At 36.1% G+C, this 16,517-nt stretch overlaps 1 protein-coding gene across 5 annotated transcripts in view; it reads left to right on the top strand.

Moving 5' to 3' along the window:
- The window catches only part of COL24A1 (collagen type XXIV alpha 1 chain), a 393,929-nt gene that overhangs the window by 154,450 nt on the left and 222,962 nt on the right, over nt 1-16,517 (top strand). For all 5 annotated transcript variants that reach the window (XM_060400630.1, XM_004002153.6, XM_060400613.1 and 2 more), the window contains one exon: nt 16,395-16,448. In XM_060400630.1, coding sequence (XP_060256613.1) covers nt 16,395-16,448 — 54 coding nt within the window. The remainder of the gene's footprint in view (nt 1-16,394; nt 16,449-16,517) is intronic.

Genomic DNA, 16,517 nt, shown 5'->3' with positions numbered 1-16,517 from the left:
TTGCCATTTTTTCCTCCAGAGGATCTTCCTGACCCAAGGATCGAACCCACATCTCCTGCATTGGGAGGTAGATTGTTGACCACTGAGCCATCAGGGAACCCCATATAGATATTAGTGACTGGCTGATCCTTAGAACCAAAGGTGCACATAACTATAGGAGTATCCTTGCCTTTCTGGCTCCTCTTTAAGAGAAAATCCAAATAAGTTACTAATTTTCACAGATCCTTTAGAGATGCCTACTTTTAGTTTATTTTATTTGTTTGGCTGCACTGACTCTTCTTTGCTGCTTGTGGGCTTTCTCTGGTTGCAGAGAGCGGGGGCTACTCTGGTGTAGTGTGTGGGCTTCTCACCTTGATGGCTCCTTTTGTTGAGGAGCACAGGCTCCAGGCACTAGAGCTTCAGTAGTTGCAGCTCACTGGCTCAGTGGCTGTGGCACTCAGGCTTAGCTGCTCCATTGCAGGTGGAATCTTCCTGGACCAAGGATCAAACCCATGTCCCCTGCCTTGCAAGGTGGATTCTTCATCCACTGTACCCCGAGGGAAGTCCTAGAGATACCTATTTTATGTTAATCACTAAAACAAACAAAAAAATGGTGAATTAGATTAGGTCTTAACTTCAAAGAGCTTGAACATGAGTTTGAGCAAGCTCCAGGAGTTGATGGACAAGGGAAGTCTGACATGCTGCAGTCCATGGGGTCGCAAAGGGTCGGACACAACTGAGCGGCTGAACTGAATACTAAATTCAGACTGTGTAAAGCCCCCACTGTCTCTTTTTCCCAAACATCAAGATTAATTAGGTTTGATAAAAATAGAAAATCAGGTCATTCTTTAATAGTCTAGGATCAGTGTAGTTCTCAGAGAAAATTAAGAAATAGCCAAAGAATTTCTTTCCTGAGGCCTCTGGTCTCTCCTGTGTATATTGTTTCCCTCTTGGGCATGAGTTCTTATCTATTTCAAACAACCAGTGTATCTTTTTCCTTCCATAATTTACCCTTCTTGTCAAAGCCTAGTTTTAGAGAAAGACCTGATAAATATATCTCACTTCCATCATTAACTGATTAACAGCTAAGGGCAATATAATTCCCTCTCAAGGATATTTACATTTCAACACTAAACAGAAAGCTGAAACTAACACAATGAATTTTGAGTTGTAGAATTTGACATCGGCATTGAAAAAACTATTCATCATTAAAGATCATCTGAACAAATGTCACTTCAAACTGCTTAAGTTTTTTTCTTGCTTCTTAGCATTTTGCTTATTCCAGGTGAATTATTAAATTTCTGTAACAAAGAAGTAAATATACCTGTGCATTCAGCTTTTTACAGAATTATAAATATTAGAGGTATCTCAAAACATGTACTTTTAAAACATAGTTTAAATTTTTTCCATAATAGTTCTTTGTCTTGTATAAAAATATATGGAAAATACTAGGCCAGACTCTTTTCTTTTTCTTTAACCTTATTATGGTTATTATTATTATCAGTTTTGAGCACTGACCTTATGCTTCCTCCCAGTTCTGGCAGTGAACCACCTTCAAATTTGGTAGCAGGATAGTTAGAATGTTTGTTTATCCAGCTGTTAACCTCCCTGGGCTACAGCGATTTCCAAGTAGTTGAATTTTGGATGAAGTTCTTGGTAAATGAAGCCAGTTGTTTACGGCACAAGTGACCACTAATCACAGAGATACCAGAAGTGGACATGAAGTGGGCCCTCTTTTTCTACCAGGGTAGTCTTCATTAGAGACCAAAACTGAAGTTCATTTGGAGACTCTGCTCATATAAAGTCAAGCTGTGCTTCTAAATGTCCATTTTAGCACTTTAATGAACTTAACCAGAATAAGGCTGCCTGTGGCCAGCTATATGAGTTGAGTAGAACTTAGTGCTTATGAATTCCCTTCATTTAAACCAATTAGATCTTTGGCGTCTTTTACCACCTGGGTTTTGTTGGGTTAATTTGGTGTTCCTAGTTGTTACTCAGAAGGTAATGCTGGAAGAAAATGTGATTAAATCAGTCAATAAAAAAATTATTTCTTGAGTTCCTACAGTGGGCATGGTTGTGCCTAGTGAACACAATAGGATATATTCGAAAATGTATGTATTATCCATAATTTGGGGAAATTTACAGCCTGCTTGAGAAAGACAAGATATGTACATACACTGTTACATAATGATAATGGCATCATGTGAGAATTAGAATAGTATAGTTCAGTGTTAGTAGAAAGAGATTAACATGAGATAGGATAATTAGGGAAGAGTTCATGGAAATGATGAATCTTGAATTAGATTGTTGATGAATAAGGGCAGGAAAGCAGGAGGGCGGTACAGACAGGGTAAATCGCACGAGCAGAGATGGACATCTAGGTACTGAACCATATTCATGGTGGATGTACGGACAGTGCTTAAAACTGGCTAGCTGATACAGAGTCCTTGTGTTGGTACAGAGTGACAGATAAAGTTGTAAAAAGTAGATTGGTGCCAGTTGAATAAGGCCTTTGATTCCAAGCTGTGTCAGAAACAGTGTTCAGTAGCCAGCCAATCCTAATGTCAATGGTATTGTGGAAAAAAATATGGAACCTTCCCCCTCATCTCCCAGGTAAACCAGTGATAGTAGTATTGATTTGCCTGCTTTCTGCCCATTGGTCAGTTCAGTCGCTCAGTCGTGTCTGACTCTTTGCGACCCCATGGACTGCAGCACATCAGGCCTCCCTGTCCATCACCAACTCCTGGAGCCTACTCAAACTCATGTCCATCGTGTTGGTGATGCCATCCAACCATCTCATCCTCTGTTGTTTCCTTCTCCTCCCTCCTTCAATCTTTCCCAGCATCAGAGTCTTTTCCAGTGAGTCAGTTCTTCACATTAGGTGGCTAAAGTATTCTAGTTTCAGCTACAGCATCAGTCCTTCCAATGAATATTCAGGGCTGATTTCCTTTAGGATTGACTGGTCTGACCTCCGAGTCTTCTCCAACACCACAGTTTGAAGTATCAATTCTTCCGTGCTCAGCTTTCTATATAGTCCAACTCTCACATCCATACATGACTACTGGAAAAATCATAGCTTTGACTCGATGGACCAAAAGTAATGTCTCTACTTTTTAATATGCTGTCTAGGTTGGTCATAGCTTTTCTTCCAAGAAGCAAGCGTCTTTTAATTTCATGGCTACAATCACCATCTGCAGTGATTTTGGAGCCCCCCAAATTAAAGTCTCTCACTGTTTCCACTGTTTCCCCATCTATTTCCAATGAAGTGATGGGACCAGATGCCATGATCTTAGTTTTCTGAATGTTGAGTGTTACGCCAACTTTTTCACTCTCCTCTTTCACTTTCATCAAGAGGCTCTTCAGCTTTTCTTCACTTTCTGCCATAAGGGTGGTGTCATCTGCATATCTGAGGTTATTGATATTTCTCCCGGCAATTTTGATTCCAGCTTGGACTTCATCCAGCCTGGCATTTTGCGTGATGTACTCTGCATATATGTTAAATAAGCAGGGTGACAATATACAGCCTTGATGTACTCCTTTTCTGATCTGTAACCAGTCTGTTGTTCCATGTCCAATTCTAACTTGCTTCTTGACCTGTATACAGATTTCTCAGGAGACAGGTAAGGTGGTCTGATATTCCCATCTCTTGAAGAATTTTCCACAGTTTGTTGTGATCCACACAGTCAAAGGCTTTGGCATAGTCTATAAAGCAAAAGTAGATGCTTTTCTGAAACCCTCTTGCTTTTTCGATCCCATTAGTGTTCACAAATTTCTATCTTTTCTTACTCAGTTTGGATGGTAGTCCATGAGTGGAATTTTCTGCCAACCTAGGATAAATCTTATCAGTTACTGTTAATAATAGTACTGTTGTTACAGTGAGTTAGACCTGAGGCTACTCAACAGATTAATGAGGATATCTTTCCACCCAAAAAAGAGTTAACAACAAGGTACTTCCTACTCCCAGTACTTGGTCTATAGCCATCTTTCCCAGTTCCTCCTCTTAGCAGATGGTATAGTTGGGGACAACTTATTGCCTGGCTGACTATACAGTTTGGTCATGTTCACTGGCAGTTCCCATGAAATCTTCCCATATCCTATCCTGTTATCATTTCTGGTGAAGCCCTCATACTTTCTCTTCCAGAAAGCTCTCTCTCCACCAGTATTCCATTCCTATCCCTAGAATCATCAGGGACTGTGAAGGATCTGATATTTTATCCTATTGGCAAGACAACAAGTTAACTTAACCACTTCATAGATTCTGGGAGAACACACAAGGCTCCTGGGACAGAGACAAAGGATCATTTATTACTCTCAGCAGTAGTAGTTGCTGGAGTATCAACATTTTTTTCACTGACTCAGTTATCTTCATTTCTCAGAGGGTGATGTGAAGAGAGCTGGATGCTATTTGCATATGCAGTGGGTTGCATTATATAAGAGGAACTTTGAGCTGAGGTAAGCTAGATCTTTTATAATGGGCAGCTATAAAAGATAATGGGTTCCAGAGAAAGACATTATTATCTGGACAGTAAGTATTTCTGCCTGTTGCTGTAGGGGAAGACATTATCTCTTTACTATGAAAAATTCCCTGAAGAGAGACTTGTAAGAGGAAAGCTAAGTACCTCATTTGTGTAAGGTGCAAAATTCGAGACTATGGAGCATTGTCTTCAGCAACATATTAAGTTAAGTGTTGGAGGTATAAAGATGAGTAAGAGACATTCATTTCCCTCCCTCAGCTCACACATTGGAATAAAGAAACACATCCAAATTATAATATAGTGCATTAAGTACTAAAAAGCCATGTTAATAGTTATGTAGGAATATAAAGGAACAAGTTGGTGATTTTGACTAAGAGGAACTATGATAAGCTTCACAGATCATGATATAATTGAGTTGATGACAAATTGTGTGATGAAGGAACCTGGGGCAGGGAGGTAAGACAGACTTCCAAGAAGACTGGCTGATGAAGAAATAGTAGAGACTTAACCAAATGCAAACATAGGGTAAGGATATTCCAGAACAGGTATATGATGAAGCTGTGTGTATTTAGAGAACTGCAGATAGTTCCATGTTTTAGTCAGATCTATTTCCATTAAAAATGACAGAAAGCTAACTCAAACAATTTTCAGCCAATTTTCAGGACTGGCTGAAGTAGTCAGGAAGTCCAGCAGTGCGTGTGCCAAGAGGTTTCACTAGATACAGGAACTAGATGAATATAATCAAGTTACTCTCATCTCCTAGTCTTAACTTATCTCTATTGGCTTCATTCACAACATGCTGTGGAAACAGTGGATTTTGGCAACTCTGGGGTTATGTTGCTCTGAGTGATCAATTTTAGCAAAAGGAAAGCACTCTTCTTTCTGCTTAGCTCTAGCAGAAGTTCTAAAATGGACTGCAGCCAACCTGACTGGGATTAGGTCATCTTTAAATCAATCACAACATCCATTGGAACAGGAATACTGTAATTGGCAGAATTTGGATCATTTACCTACCCCTAAATACTGCGACGGGGACCAGAAGCACACACGCTACAGATTGGCGAAGAGGGTCATTTCCCAAAGAGATGGTGAGCAGATAAAAAGAAATGTCCTCTACATTTTATGCCTTTGGTTCCCTATATACCGTTCTTCCCACTTACATAGTTTTTCAAATGCCTTTGGTAATATGCTGCAGCCATCCACTTAACTGAAAATACATTCCTCTTTCTCCAAAGAAAAATAACACAACCTATTGGTCAGTTGTTGCTTTGAGCTCCAAGGCCAGGTTCTTTGGGTAAGGTGGATTCTCAGTGAGGCATAGATATAAGTCTATATCTTAACTAGTCAGTACATGATATTAGAGAAAAGCAAGATGGCCACAATATTCATTCCATTTGGAAAACAAGAGAATGAGAAAAACATAGACTGCCCCAGGCCCGTGTGTGTGTGTGTGTGTGTGTGTGTGTGTGTGTGCGCGCGCGCGTGCGCTCAGTCATGTCTGATTCTTTGCAACCCTATGGACTGTAGCTCACCAGGCTCCTCTGTTCATGGGATTCTCCAGGCAAGAATACTATAGTGGGTTGCCATTTCCTTCTCCAGGGGATCTTCCCCACCCAGGGATCAAACCCACATCTCCTACATTGGCAGGCGAATTCTTTACCATTGAGCCACCTAAGAAGCCCCTGGCCCATAGTTATGTATTTAGAACAAATATGGGCAGTTGATATAAGCCAGTTCCCAGTAACAATATAAATCAAGTTTTTAAATCACCCAGCTTCTCACTCCCTACCACAAATTTACAATGAAATGAGAATCTAAGGTGAAGAGTCTTCAAAATATACATTCTATGAAACCAGGGAATATCTTCCTTCTCTAGTATATGTTCAGTACCAAGAACAATGCTTGACGCATAGTAACTATGTGTTGAAGGAATGACTAGATACTCTTTAAGATGCTCATAAGAATTCTAAATGAGTTAAATATATAGACAGTGAGTACCCACAATGATATTTATCTAAAGGTAAGTATTAAATCACAGTCATGTTATTATCTCCAAAACATTTTGAAGTCTCAGTTTCACTGATTTTTATTTGAGTACAAATTTTCTGAGGTTCTTTGAATGGTTGACAGCCATTGTTTACCAAAAAAAAAGAAAACAAACAGGTGATTATATAAAATATTGCTTTTTGTTTTACAGTTTTATTATAGTATAATTTATATACAGCAAAGCTGCATATAGTTAAATTGTATAATTTGATAATTCTTGACATATGTTTACCTTGTAAAACAGTCACCAAAATCAAAATAGTGAACTTACCCATCAAACCCCAAAATTTCTTTGTTCACCTTTGTAATCTTTCCATTTTGCCCTTCATGTTCCTCCCTTCCCGACTCTACTATAGAATTGTTTTTTGTCACTATAGGTTATCCAAACTTAAGTATCAAATAATGATCAAAATAATTTATTTAAAATTATAAGTTTAATGATAGTTTTCTATAGCTTTCTGTAGAATAAAAGACTTGCAGCTGACTTTGAAGGGTTTTCTTTGTGTGTGTGTCTTCAAACACTCTGTAAATACTATTTAAACAAAGTTTTATTCAGGAGAGAGTGTATGCTATCTTGTAAGGCATTTTATCATCTTTGTGGATTTTCTCTGCTGAGTTTTTAGAATATTAAATATAAATGGAATTTAGAGTTCAGCTGTGCTATTTTTACTGCTTAAACGTACAGAGTTGCAAAAGGGAAAAATATAAATAGCAATAATCATTTGCAGAGATTTTCATAAGTATCATAGTGAAAAAAATCTGGTTTTAATGGATTTTTAGATCTAAAACAGCAAGAAAATGAAAGCAAGCCAGATACTTAGATGAATTCTTTATTCTGCATTTCTTTTTCCAGAAGCTCATGCTTTCTGTTTGTGGTTTTCTCAGAAGACAGAGCAGTTTCTTAATTTGCAGTTACACACTGTGTTATAGTTTAGTTTCTATAATTTACTGAGAAACTGATTTTTTTACTTTTGTCCTTTCAAATATTTTTTTTGGCATTAACTTTTGGATGGATTATCCTCACTCAGAAAAGATCATTTTAATCTTCTTTTATTACTTTCGTACTTGGACTCAGTATATTCCTTGACATGGCATGTACTTCCACAAATGCTAAAGAACAAAATCTTATGATTGTTTTTTGGATCCGTTTCTCAAACCCCCTTTCAGAATCTCTCTCCCTCTGAGTGCATTCATTTCTTGTTTGCATATGTAAAATTTAAACCTATTTATAGAATATATACTAATTGGTGATTTTTTCAGACAAAGGGTAACTTTAGAAACTGCATAATTGAAAATATAATTATTCAAATAGAATTTGTTTTTAATGTATTCATCAATTCCAGCCATCAAATATTTATTTAATGTACTGTGTGTCCAGCACCAGATGAGGATTTGCATAACTTTGCCCTCTACTACTACTAAGTCGCTTCAGTCGTGTCCGACTCTGTGCCACCCCATAGATGGCAGCCCACCAGGCTCTGCCGTCCCTGGGATTCTCCAGGCAAGAATACTGGAGTGGGTTGCCATTTCCTTCTCCAATGCATGAAAGTGAAAAGTCAAAGTGAAGTCTCTTAGTCGTCTCCGACTCTTAGCGACCCCATGGACTGCAGCCTACCAGGCTCCTCCGTCCATGGGATGTTCCAGGCAAGAGTACTGGAGTGGGGTGCCATTGCCTTCTCCACTTTGGCCTCTAGGAATTCATAATTTTTTTATTTTATCTTTTCTCAACATGACTATTTTTCAAAGCAATGTCTCTACTTTGTTTAGACTTATAAACTACCCAGAAGATAAATTTAAGCCAAATCATATTGTATTATGTATGTAATACACAATGTATATAGAAATCAATGAAAAAATCTTGACAGTTAAATGACATAAATGTCACTCATCTGTAATAACAGAGTATCTAAAGTAACATTATAAAAAAATTATTTGTATCCCTGGAAGTGCTTAGGCACCATGTTAAAGAGAAGTGAATAAATGAGCCCCAAATTCACATTTAAAAAATAAATAAAAAATAAAGCTATATTATAAAATAACATAAAAGTGGAAATTTCCCCAAATATGTGCTTTATTTTTAATCTATTATAATTGAATGTGCTATTACTTCCAAAACTATTCAAATTCTGAATTTCACAAATTTTATCTGGGGCCAGGTTCAATGAATAAATTCTCTTTTCTTTCTTTCAAATCATAACAAACTGTTGCTCACCAAAGAGCAAATGATTTTCTAAAACACCCAATACCAATTAGCTTTTATTTGTATAGCTTTATATAGGTATAATCGAGGTATATATTTATCATATGAAAAGTGAAGGTGAGAGTCCCTCAGTTGACGTCTGACTCTTGGCATCCCCATGGACTGTAGCCCACCAAGCTCCTCTGTGAATGGAATCCTTCAGGCAGGAATACTGGAGTGGGTTGTTGTTCAGTCCTTCAGTCATGTCTGACTCTTTGTGACCCCATGAACTGCAGTATGCCAAACTTCTCTGTCCTTCACTGTCTGCTAGAGTTTGCTCAAATTCCTGTCCATTGAGTTGATGATGCCATCCAGCTATCTCATCCTCTGGTGTTCCCTTTTCCTTCTGTCTTCAATCTTTCCCAGCGTCATGGTATTTTCTAGTGAGTCACTTCTTCCCATCAGGTGGCCAGAGTATTGGAGCTTCAGCTTCAACATTAGTCCTTTTAATGAATATTAAGGTATTTCCTTTCTATTGACTGGTTTGATTTCCTTGCAGTCCAAGGGACTCTCAAGAGTTTTCTCCAACACTACAGTTCAAAAGCATCAATTCTTTGTGCTCATCCTTTTTTATGGTCCAACTCTCACATCCATACACGACTACTGGAAAAGCCATAGCTTTGACTGGATGGACCTTTGTCAGCAAAGTGATATCTCTGCTTTTTATTACGTTGTCTGTTTCTCATAGCTTTTCTTCCAAAGATCAAGTGTCTTTTAATTTCATGGCTGCAGTCACTGTTTGCCCTGATTTTGGAGCCCAAGAAAATAAATTCTCTCACTGTTTCCATTGTTTCCCCATCTATTTACCATGAAGTGATGGGACCAGATGTCATGATCTTAGTTTTTCAGATGTTGCATTTTCAGCCAGCTCTTTCACTCTCCTCTTTCACTTTCATCAAGAGGCTCTTTAGTTCCTCTTCACTTTCTGCCATAAGGGTGGTGTCATCTGCATATCTGAGGTTATTAATATTTCCCCCAGCAATCTTGCTTCCAGCTTGGGCTTCATCTAGCCCAGCATTTCGCATAATGTACTATGCATATATACAGCCTCAGTGTACTTCTTTTCCAATTTTGAACCAGTCTGTTGTTCCATGTCCAGTTCTAAATGTTGCTTTTTGATCTACATGCAGGTTTCTTAGGAGGCAGATCAGGTGGTCTGGTAGTCCCAATTTTTTAAAGAATTTTCCACAGTTTGCTGTGATCCACACAGTACTGAGTTATACAAATAACCTTTTCTATCTTCATCTTGGTGATGGTTTCACAGGTTACGCATATGTGAAAAATTATGAAATTACACAATTTAAAATATACACCATGGCTCAGATGGTAACGAATCAGCCTACAATGTGGGGGACCTGGGTTCAACCCCTAGATTGGGAATATCCCTTGGAAAAGGAAATGGCTACCCACTGGAAACTCCATTATTTCTCTTAGTATTTGAGATTTTGATGTTTCCCCTAAACATAAATCTTACTTCCAGAATCTTCCATTTTTCCCTAGTTTTCATCTTCTGACATAAGGCTGCTTCTGCACTTTTTCCCTACTCGGTCCCTGTAAATTGGCCTTGCCAAGGAGGTAGAAAACATTTATTGCTGTTTATTGACTAACCTGGTAAGAAGTGCTCCAGAATATCTCCATGTGCCTAACTATTGTAAAATATAAATGAAAGATAGATAGCCATTCCCTTCACCAGAGAGTTTTCTCAACCCAGGAATGGAACCCAGGTCTCCTGCATTGCAGGCGGATTTACCATCTGAGCCACGGTGTATATTTTAAGTTGTGTAATTTCGTAATTTTTCATTTATGTGCCACCTGTGAAACCATCACCAAGATCAAGATAGAAAAGGTATTTATCAAACTCAACACTTTCTCACATTTTGTAATCCCTCATTTTGTTTTCCTGCCCCAGTTCTTCCCAGGCTACCACTGATCTGCTTTTTGCATTTTAGGTGAATTTGCATTTTTCCAAAGTTGTATGTAAATGAATTCACACAGTATGTACTCTTGTTTGGTCTGACTTCTTTTACTTAGTATAATGTATTTGAGATTAATCCAGGTTGCCACATCCAGGTTGTTTCATTTTACCAATATACCATAATTAGTTTATCCATTGAATTAATTATTGTGGATTATTTATCCATTTACCATTTCAAACTTTTTTTTTAACCTAGAAGAACTATATATTTCAAAATAAAACAGACTTACTACTCCTATTAAAGAGGTGCTAATGTGCTCAATGGATACCATAGAACATTATATTTATCCTATTAGGACACTTTGCCAGAGTAGGAAAGACAATGTTTTACTTTTATGACTTAGGAAACTAATGGAATCTGTTAGTGCTTTAATTTTCATGCTTTGCTTTAAAAATGAATGTGAATTAGGCTCCAGGTTTTAGTGATCAGAGAATAATAAAACATTGTTTTTACTGGAGAGAATGCTGAATCACTCTTCTCAGTACAGTAAACAAATATTAGAAGTCCAAAAATAGAAGACACATTTTACTTATTATTTTTAAAGCTTCTTGACTTTTTTGCTTCTTGATAAAAAATGGTGATTAAACTATTTCTATTAAAAAGGCACCAGATGCAAAATACAAAATCGATACAAAAAATCAGTTTTCTTTTTTTTTTTCAGTTGTTTCAATACACTAATATCAGAATGAGACCTTAAAACAATCCCATTTGCCTCAAAACAAAAAAAAAAAAAACAAAACAAAAACCTAGGAATAAATTTAACCATGGAGCTGAAAGACATGTATACTGAAAACTGTAAGACATTGATGAAAGAAATTGAAGGAGACACAAATAAATGAGAAGATATTCCATGTTCATTGACTGGAAGAATTATTAATATTGTTAAAATGTCCATACTTGTCTAAGCAATCTACAGATTCAGTGCAATCCTTATCAAAACTCCAGTGGCATCTTTCACAAAAATGGAACAAACCATCCGACTCTTTGTGACCCCACGGACTGTAGCCTACCAGGCTTCTCCATCCATGGGATTTTCCAGGCAAGAATACTGGAGTGGGTTGCCATTTCCTTCTCCAGTATGGAATCGTAAGTGATAACAAATAGCCAAAGCAACCTTGAGAAAGAAGAAAGAAGTTGGAGGTATTACACCTCCTAGTTTTAAACTACATTACAAAGGTTTAGTAATTAAAATAGTATGATATTGGTATAAAAACAGACACATAGATTAGTGGAACAAAATAGAAAGGAAAAAAAGAAAGATCAGAAATAAACCCATCCACATATGGTCGGTTAATCTATGACAGAGGAGCTAAGAGTATACAGTGAGGGAAAGGACAGTCCATATAGTAATGGTTTGGGGAAAATTGAACAGCACATGCAAAAAAAAAATGAAAGAAAATAAATTTGACCTCTATCTTAAATTATTCACAAAAATTAACTCAAATTGGATATAAAGCTTGATTGGACTACCTGAAACCATAAAACTCATAGAAGACAACATTGGCAGAAGCTTCTTGACCTTAGTCTTGGTGATGACTTTCTTTTTCTTTTACTCTTTGACACCAGAAGCACAGACAACAAAGGCTAAAATAAACCAGTAAGTAAGTAAGTCATAGGAATGTAATGTATAACATGGTGGGATAGTTAATAATACTATATTATATATTTGAAAGTTGCTAAGAGAGTACATATCAAAAGTTATCACATACACAATTATAACGATGGTGATGGATGTTAGCTAGACTTATTGTAATAATCATTTCTATGTATATACAGGTGTTTTACCCTGAAAGTAATATGTTATATATCAGTTATATCACAGTTTTTTTTTTTTTAAGAAATCTCCAGAAATCAAACTCCTAGTCCTTTTCCTCAGTAAGGTGTTATGTTTTCAGTTGTGATGTGACCGCAGAGATAGTGAAGTGCATTGTGAAAGAAACCATTTTGACTTTTCAATGTTTACCAAAATATTTTAAATGAAAAAATCAGAATTAGAGCATTTTATTATATTTTTAAATTTTCTTTCTATGTAGTTTCATGCCAGTGTAGTTTTTTTAGATGAAAGTTACAGACGCCGAACTGTGTATTTTTAAATCTTTCAATTTCTAAGCTCTTTGAAATTTTGCTACTTGGCAATGGTAGCCGTGTCCTGTCATTTGATTAACAATTTCAACAGTAAATTTGAAAGTTAAAGGATATCTTTTATAGATATATATTATCATTAAAATACAGTTGACCAAGGTTAACTCTGATTTTTATATTTTAAACTTATTATTATTTAAAAGGTAAGATCTTTACCTGATGGTAACCCAATCCATACCAAAAATTCAGGTATGGAATTTTTTATATAATAAAAATATTCTCTGGCCAAGTTTCTGAGGTATACTATTTGAAGAGCATTCCCCCCCCATGCCCTCTTTTTAATAACTAAATTGATGTGCTTCTGAACTTTTAAATAAAGTTTTAATTTTAAAATAGTCAACTTACATGGCTATAATATAGGATCCAATTTTTTGACATCTTTTGTCTCTTATTCCCTCATCTTTGGTACTTTTTGTCTTTTTCACATTCCTTTACTATAATTTTCATGTTTAAAAGGAGCTGATGTTCATGTATATACTCCATAGTCCAAGTTAACCCAGAAGCACAATACCGTTTTGTTTTTTTTTTACTGTTCTATTGAACATAAATTTCAGCCACTGAAAACTATATAAAACAAATGTACAGCACAGGCATTTATAAGACAAATGTTCTTACAACTAATGCAAAGTTTAGGAATGAAACTGCCAGTTATCCCCAGAAATTTTTATCGATACCAACCCAGCCACGAGCCTCTTTTCTCCTTCCGAAAGTAAGCAGTTCCTCTTTTATAGTTTATCACTCAAGTGCACATCTTTTAAACTATTGTTTAGTCTTTTTTTTTTTTAAGTCTTGTGTCTTTCAGTTTAAAAGTTCTTTTTCCATTGTTTTTTTCCCCACTTTATAATCGTTGAAGATCCCCTGTCATTTAACGTGTAGAGTTTCCAACAGCATGGGTTTTGCTGATTATAGTCTCATGATGTAGATAAGCATGTTTTCTCCCTCCTCTGTATTTCCTGCAAATTAGTAGTCACATATAGAGGCCTGACCAAAGTCTGTTTTGCTTGTTTGTTTTTGGCAAGACTGTGGGTGATATTGTGTTCTTTCATCAGGAAGCACAAATCAGTAACAGTTGTGATGCTTCAATTCCCTATATATTAATACATTAGATCATGTAGGGTATTGCAAAATGGTGATATTCTTGCTCTCTCTCTCTGGTTTTTTTTTTTTTTTTTTTTGGTTTATTGGCTTGAATACATCCCCTAATCTGCTCTTTGGTTAGTTATAGTATGTATAGAAAAGTTAGAATAAACATTTGATTCTTCACCTTTGTTTACCAGTTTTGGAAATGAGTTGGCTCTCTTTCAGCTTCTAATGTGAATAATTTTTTGTTACTGTATCATTTTGAACTTTTTAATTTAAACATATTTGACATGTTTCAATCCATTGCAATTTTTATCCTTATTGAAGTTCATATTATCTCATATCTGGCTGGTGAGATCCTTTTCAGACTCCCAGAGTTCTTTTAACATGACAAATTTTATACCTTTTATAGCTTTCTTTCAAGTATAAAAGGTGTTCTAGGCTTATCTTTTGAATGGATGGGAATTATGAATTTATCCATGAGGATGCTGTGAACCAGTGGTTGTAAACTGGTACCAAGGGGCCGAAAGTAGCCACTAGCCATGTTGTCATCTTTTTTTTGGCAAAAGAAACAAACATACCTGTCATTGTTCAACAACAACAAAAAACAAATAAAAACTTTTTAACATTTATTATGTGCCAGGTGTTTTACTAGTTTCTGGGAATATGGTGGTTAGTAGAGATAAAATTGCCCTCCAGGAATTTATTATATATGTAACATACATAATTTATTATACATACCTGTGTTATAATCTGATGAGGAATAGCAAACCAGCCAAGGTTAAGTAACCTTGTAGGACCCTAGGATGGTGTGAGGGTCTTAGATGGGACCTAACTCAGGGTATTGGAGGTCAAAGAAAGATTTTCAAGTAATATATTATTTAATCTCTTGTTTAAAATGTAAGTGTTGCAGATGAAGAAAGATAAAGAAAAATTACTCAAGGCAGAGAAGGTGTGTGTGTGTGTGTGTGCATGCACACGTGCGCACGCTCAGTTGTGTCCGACTCTTTGCGATCCCATGGACTGTAGCCTGCCAGACTCCTCTGTCCAAGAGACTTCCCAGGCAAGAATACTGGAGTGGGTTGATATTTCCTCCTCCAGGGAGAGAAGGTATAGGTAACCATGATTTCCCTTAGAAAAGCAATTGGCATGTCTGAATTGAATGTGTTCTGTTCCAAAGCTTCCAGAAATCTGACCTTGTGTCCAGGCTTTCTGTTACCACTGCCTTTTCTCTTGGCAGAAACATCCACAAGTAATATTTTCTCCACAGAACCCAAGTTTAAATTGGAATCAAGACATTTATTTCCTAATCCGTACCGGATGAATTGGTATCACTTAATTTCGACTTTTTTTCCCCTAAAATGAGTTTTCCAGAATCAACCTTGCTAGTCTATCTTATTAGTTGGCACTAATTATCATAATATTTATCCCTCCACTGAACTGTCTTTTCTAGCTGATATTCATACTTAATTGCCGCCTTCTTAACTTTTAAAGATATGATTTTTCTACTTATCTTGCTTTTTATTCCTTTTTCCATGTCAGAAGAAAACACTAAAATAACTATCTGTGACAAAATATGAGCAAAGTATAATTCTTAGCTTATTATCAATATTGAAACTGATCCTGATGAATTTCATTCTAATGTATTATTTGAGAAAGAATATTGCTCTAACATTTTAGAGCAACACTCTTGGCTTTATCTCAGCATAGACTTATTTAACACTGGTCCATTTTTCTTGAAACAACAGTTTTAGACTGCTAAAGTTTAATTTCCAAAAAGGTAATATTATGATTTTCAGGCAAATATTAAGTAAACGTAGGTCAAAGATTTTATTCAATTCATTAACTAATGATAGAACCAGTAAAATGTCAAAATAAATTCAAAGAACATTTGATCCATTTATAGACAGTTGAATATGGGAATGTTAGAATAAGATAGTTGAGTTTGATGTAAAACTAATTAGTATCCTGTATATTAAGCTGTAACCTGTGGAGTTTTTTTCCTTTTCTACCAAACAGAAGAATTCATGTGTAGTCAGTAAACAGTGAGTCTAACAAAGTACATTCTCTTAATTGTTGGGTGACTCTGTGTCCCATATGACACTTAAAAGACCTGTTACATATATTTTGGTCTTCTTTTTCAAGTGTTGAATGATTCTGAATATGATTTTTAAAATTTCTTAGACTAGATTAGAGAATTTTCTTTGGGTCTGAGGATTGCTTGTGAATAATTGATGGAGTAAGCTTTATTTTAGTATACTTTATAAGTTTTGCATTCCATTATCAGACAACTGCCTAACAATCTTTAATACTGAAAGGTATTAAATTAATTAATTTTGAGGAGAATAAATCATTTTAACTGGACTTCAAAGAAAGGCAAAAGGAATTTTTGTATGCTTAATAAATTTAAAGTAATTTTCTATGGAATAAACTCCCTGTATTATTTGTGTTCCCTAGGGTTTTCCTGGAGATATTGGGATTCCTGGACAAAATGGCCCTGAAGGATCAAAGGTAAAGAAACAAACAAAAAGAAAGGAAAAAAAGGAAGAGCATGGTATCTGTAGTTTTCTACTCTCAAAT

Source organism: Ovis aries, chromosome 1 (genome assembly GCF_016772045.2).
Source record: "Ovis aries strain OAR_USU_Benz2616 breed Rambouillet chromosome 1, ARS-UI_Ramb_v3.0, whole genome shotgun sequence".
Lineage (NCBI taxonomy): Eukaryota > Metazoa > Chordata > Mammalia > Artiodactyla > Bovidae > Ovis > Ovis aries.
This window is presented reverse-complemented; position numbering and strand designations above follow the sequence as displayed.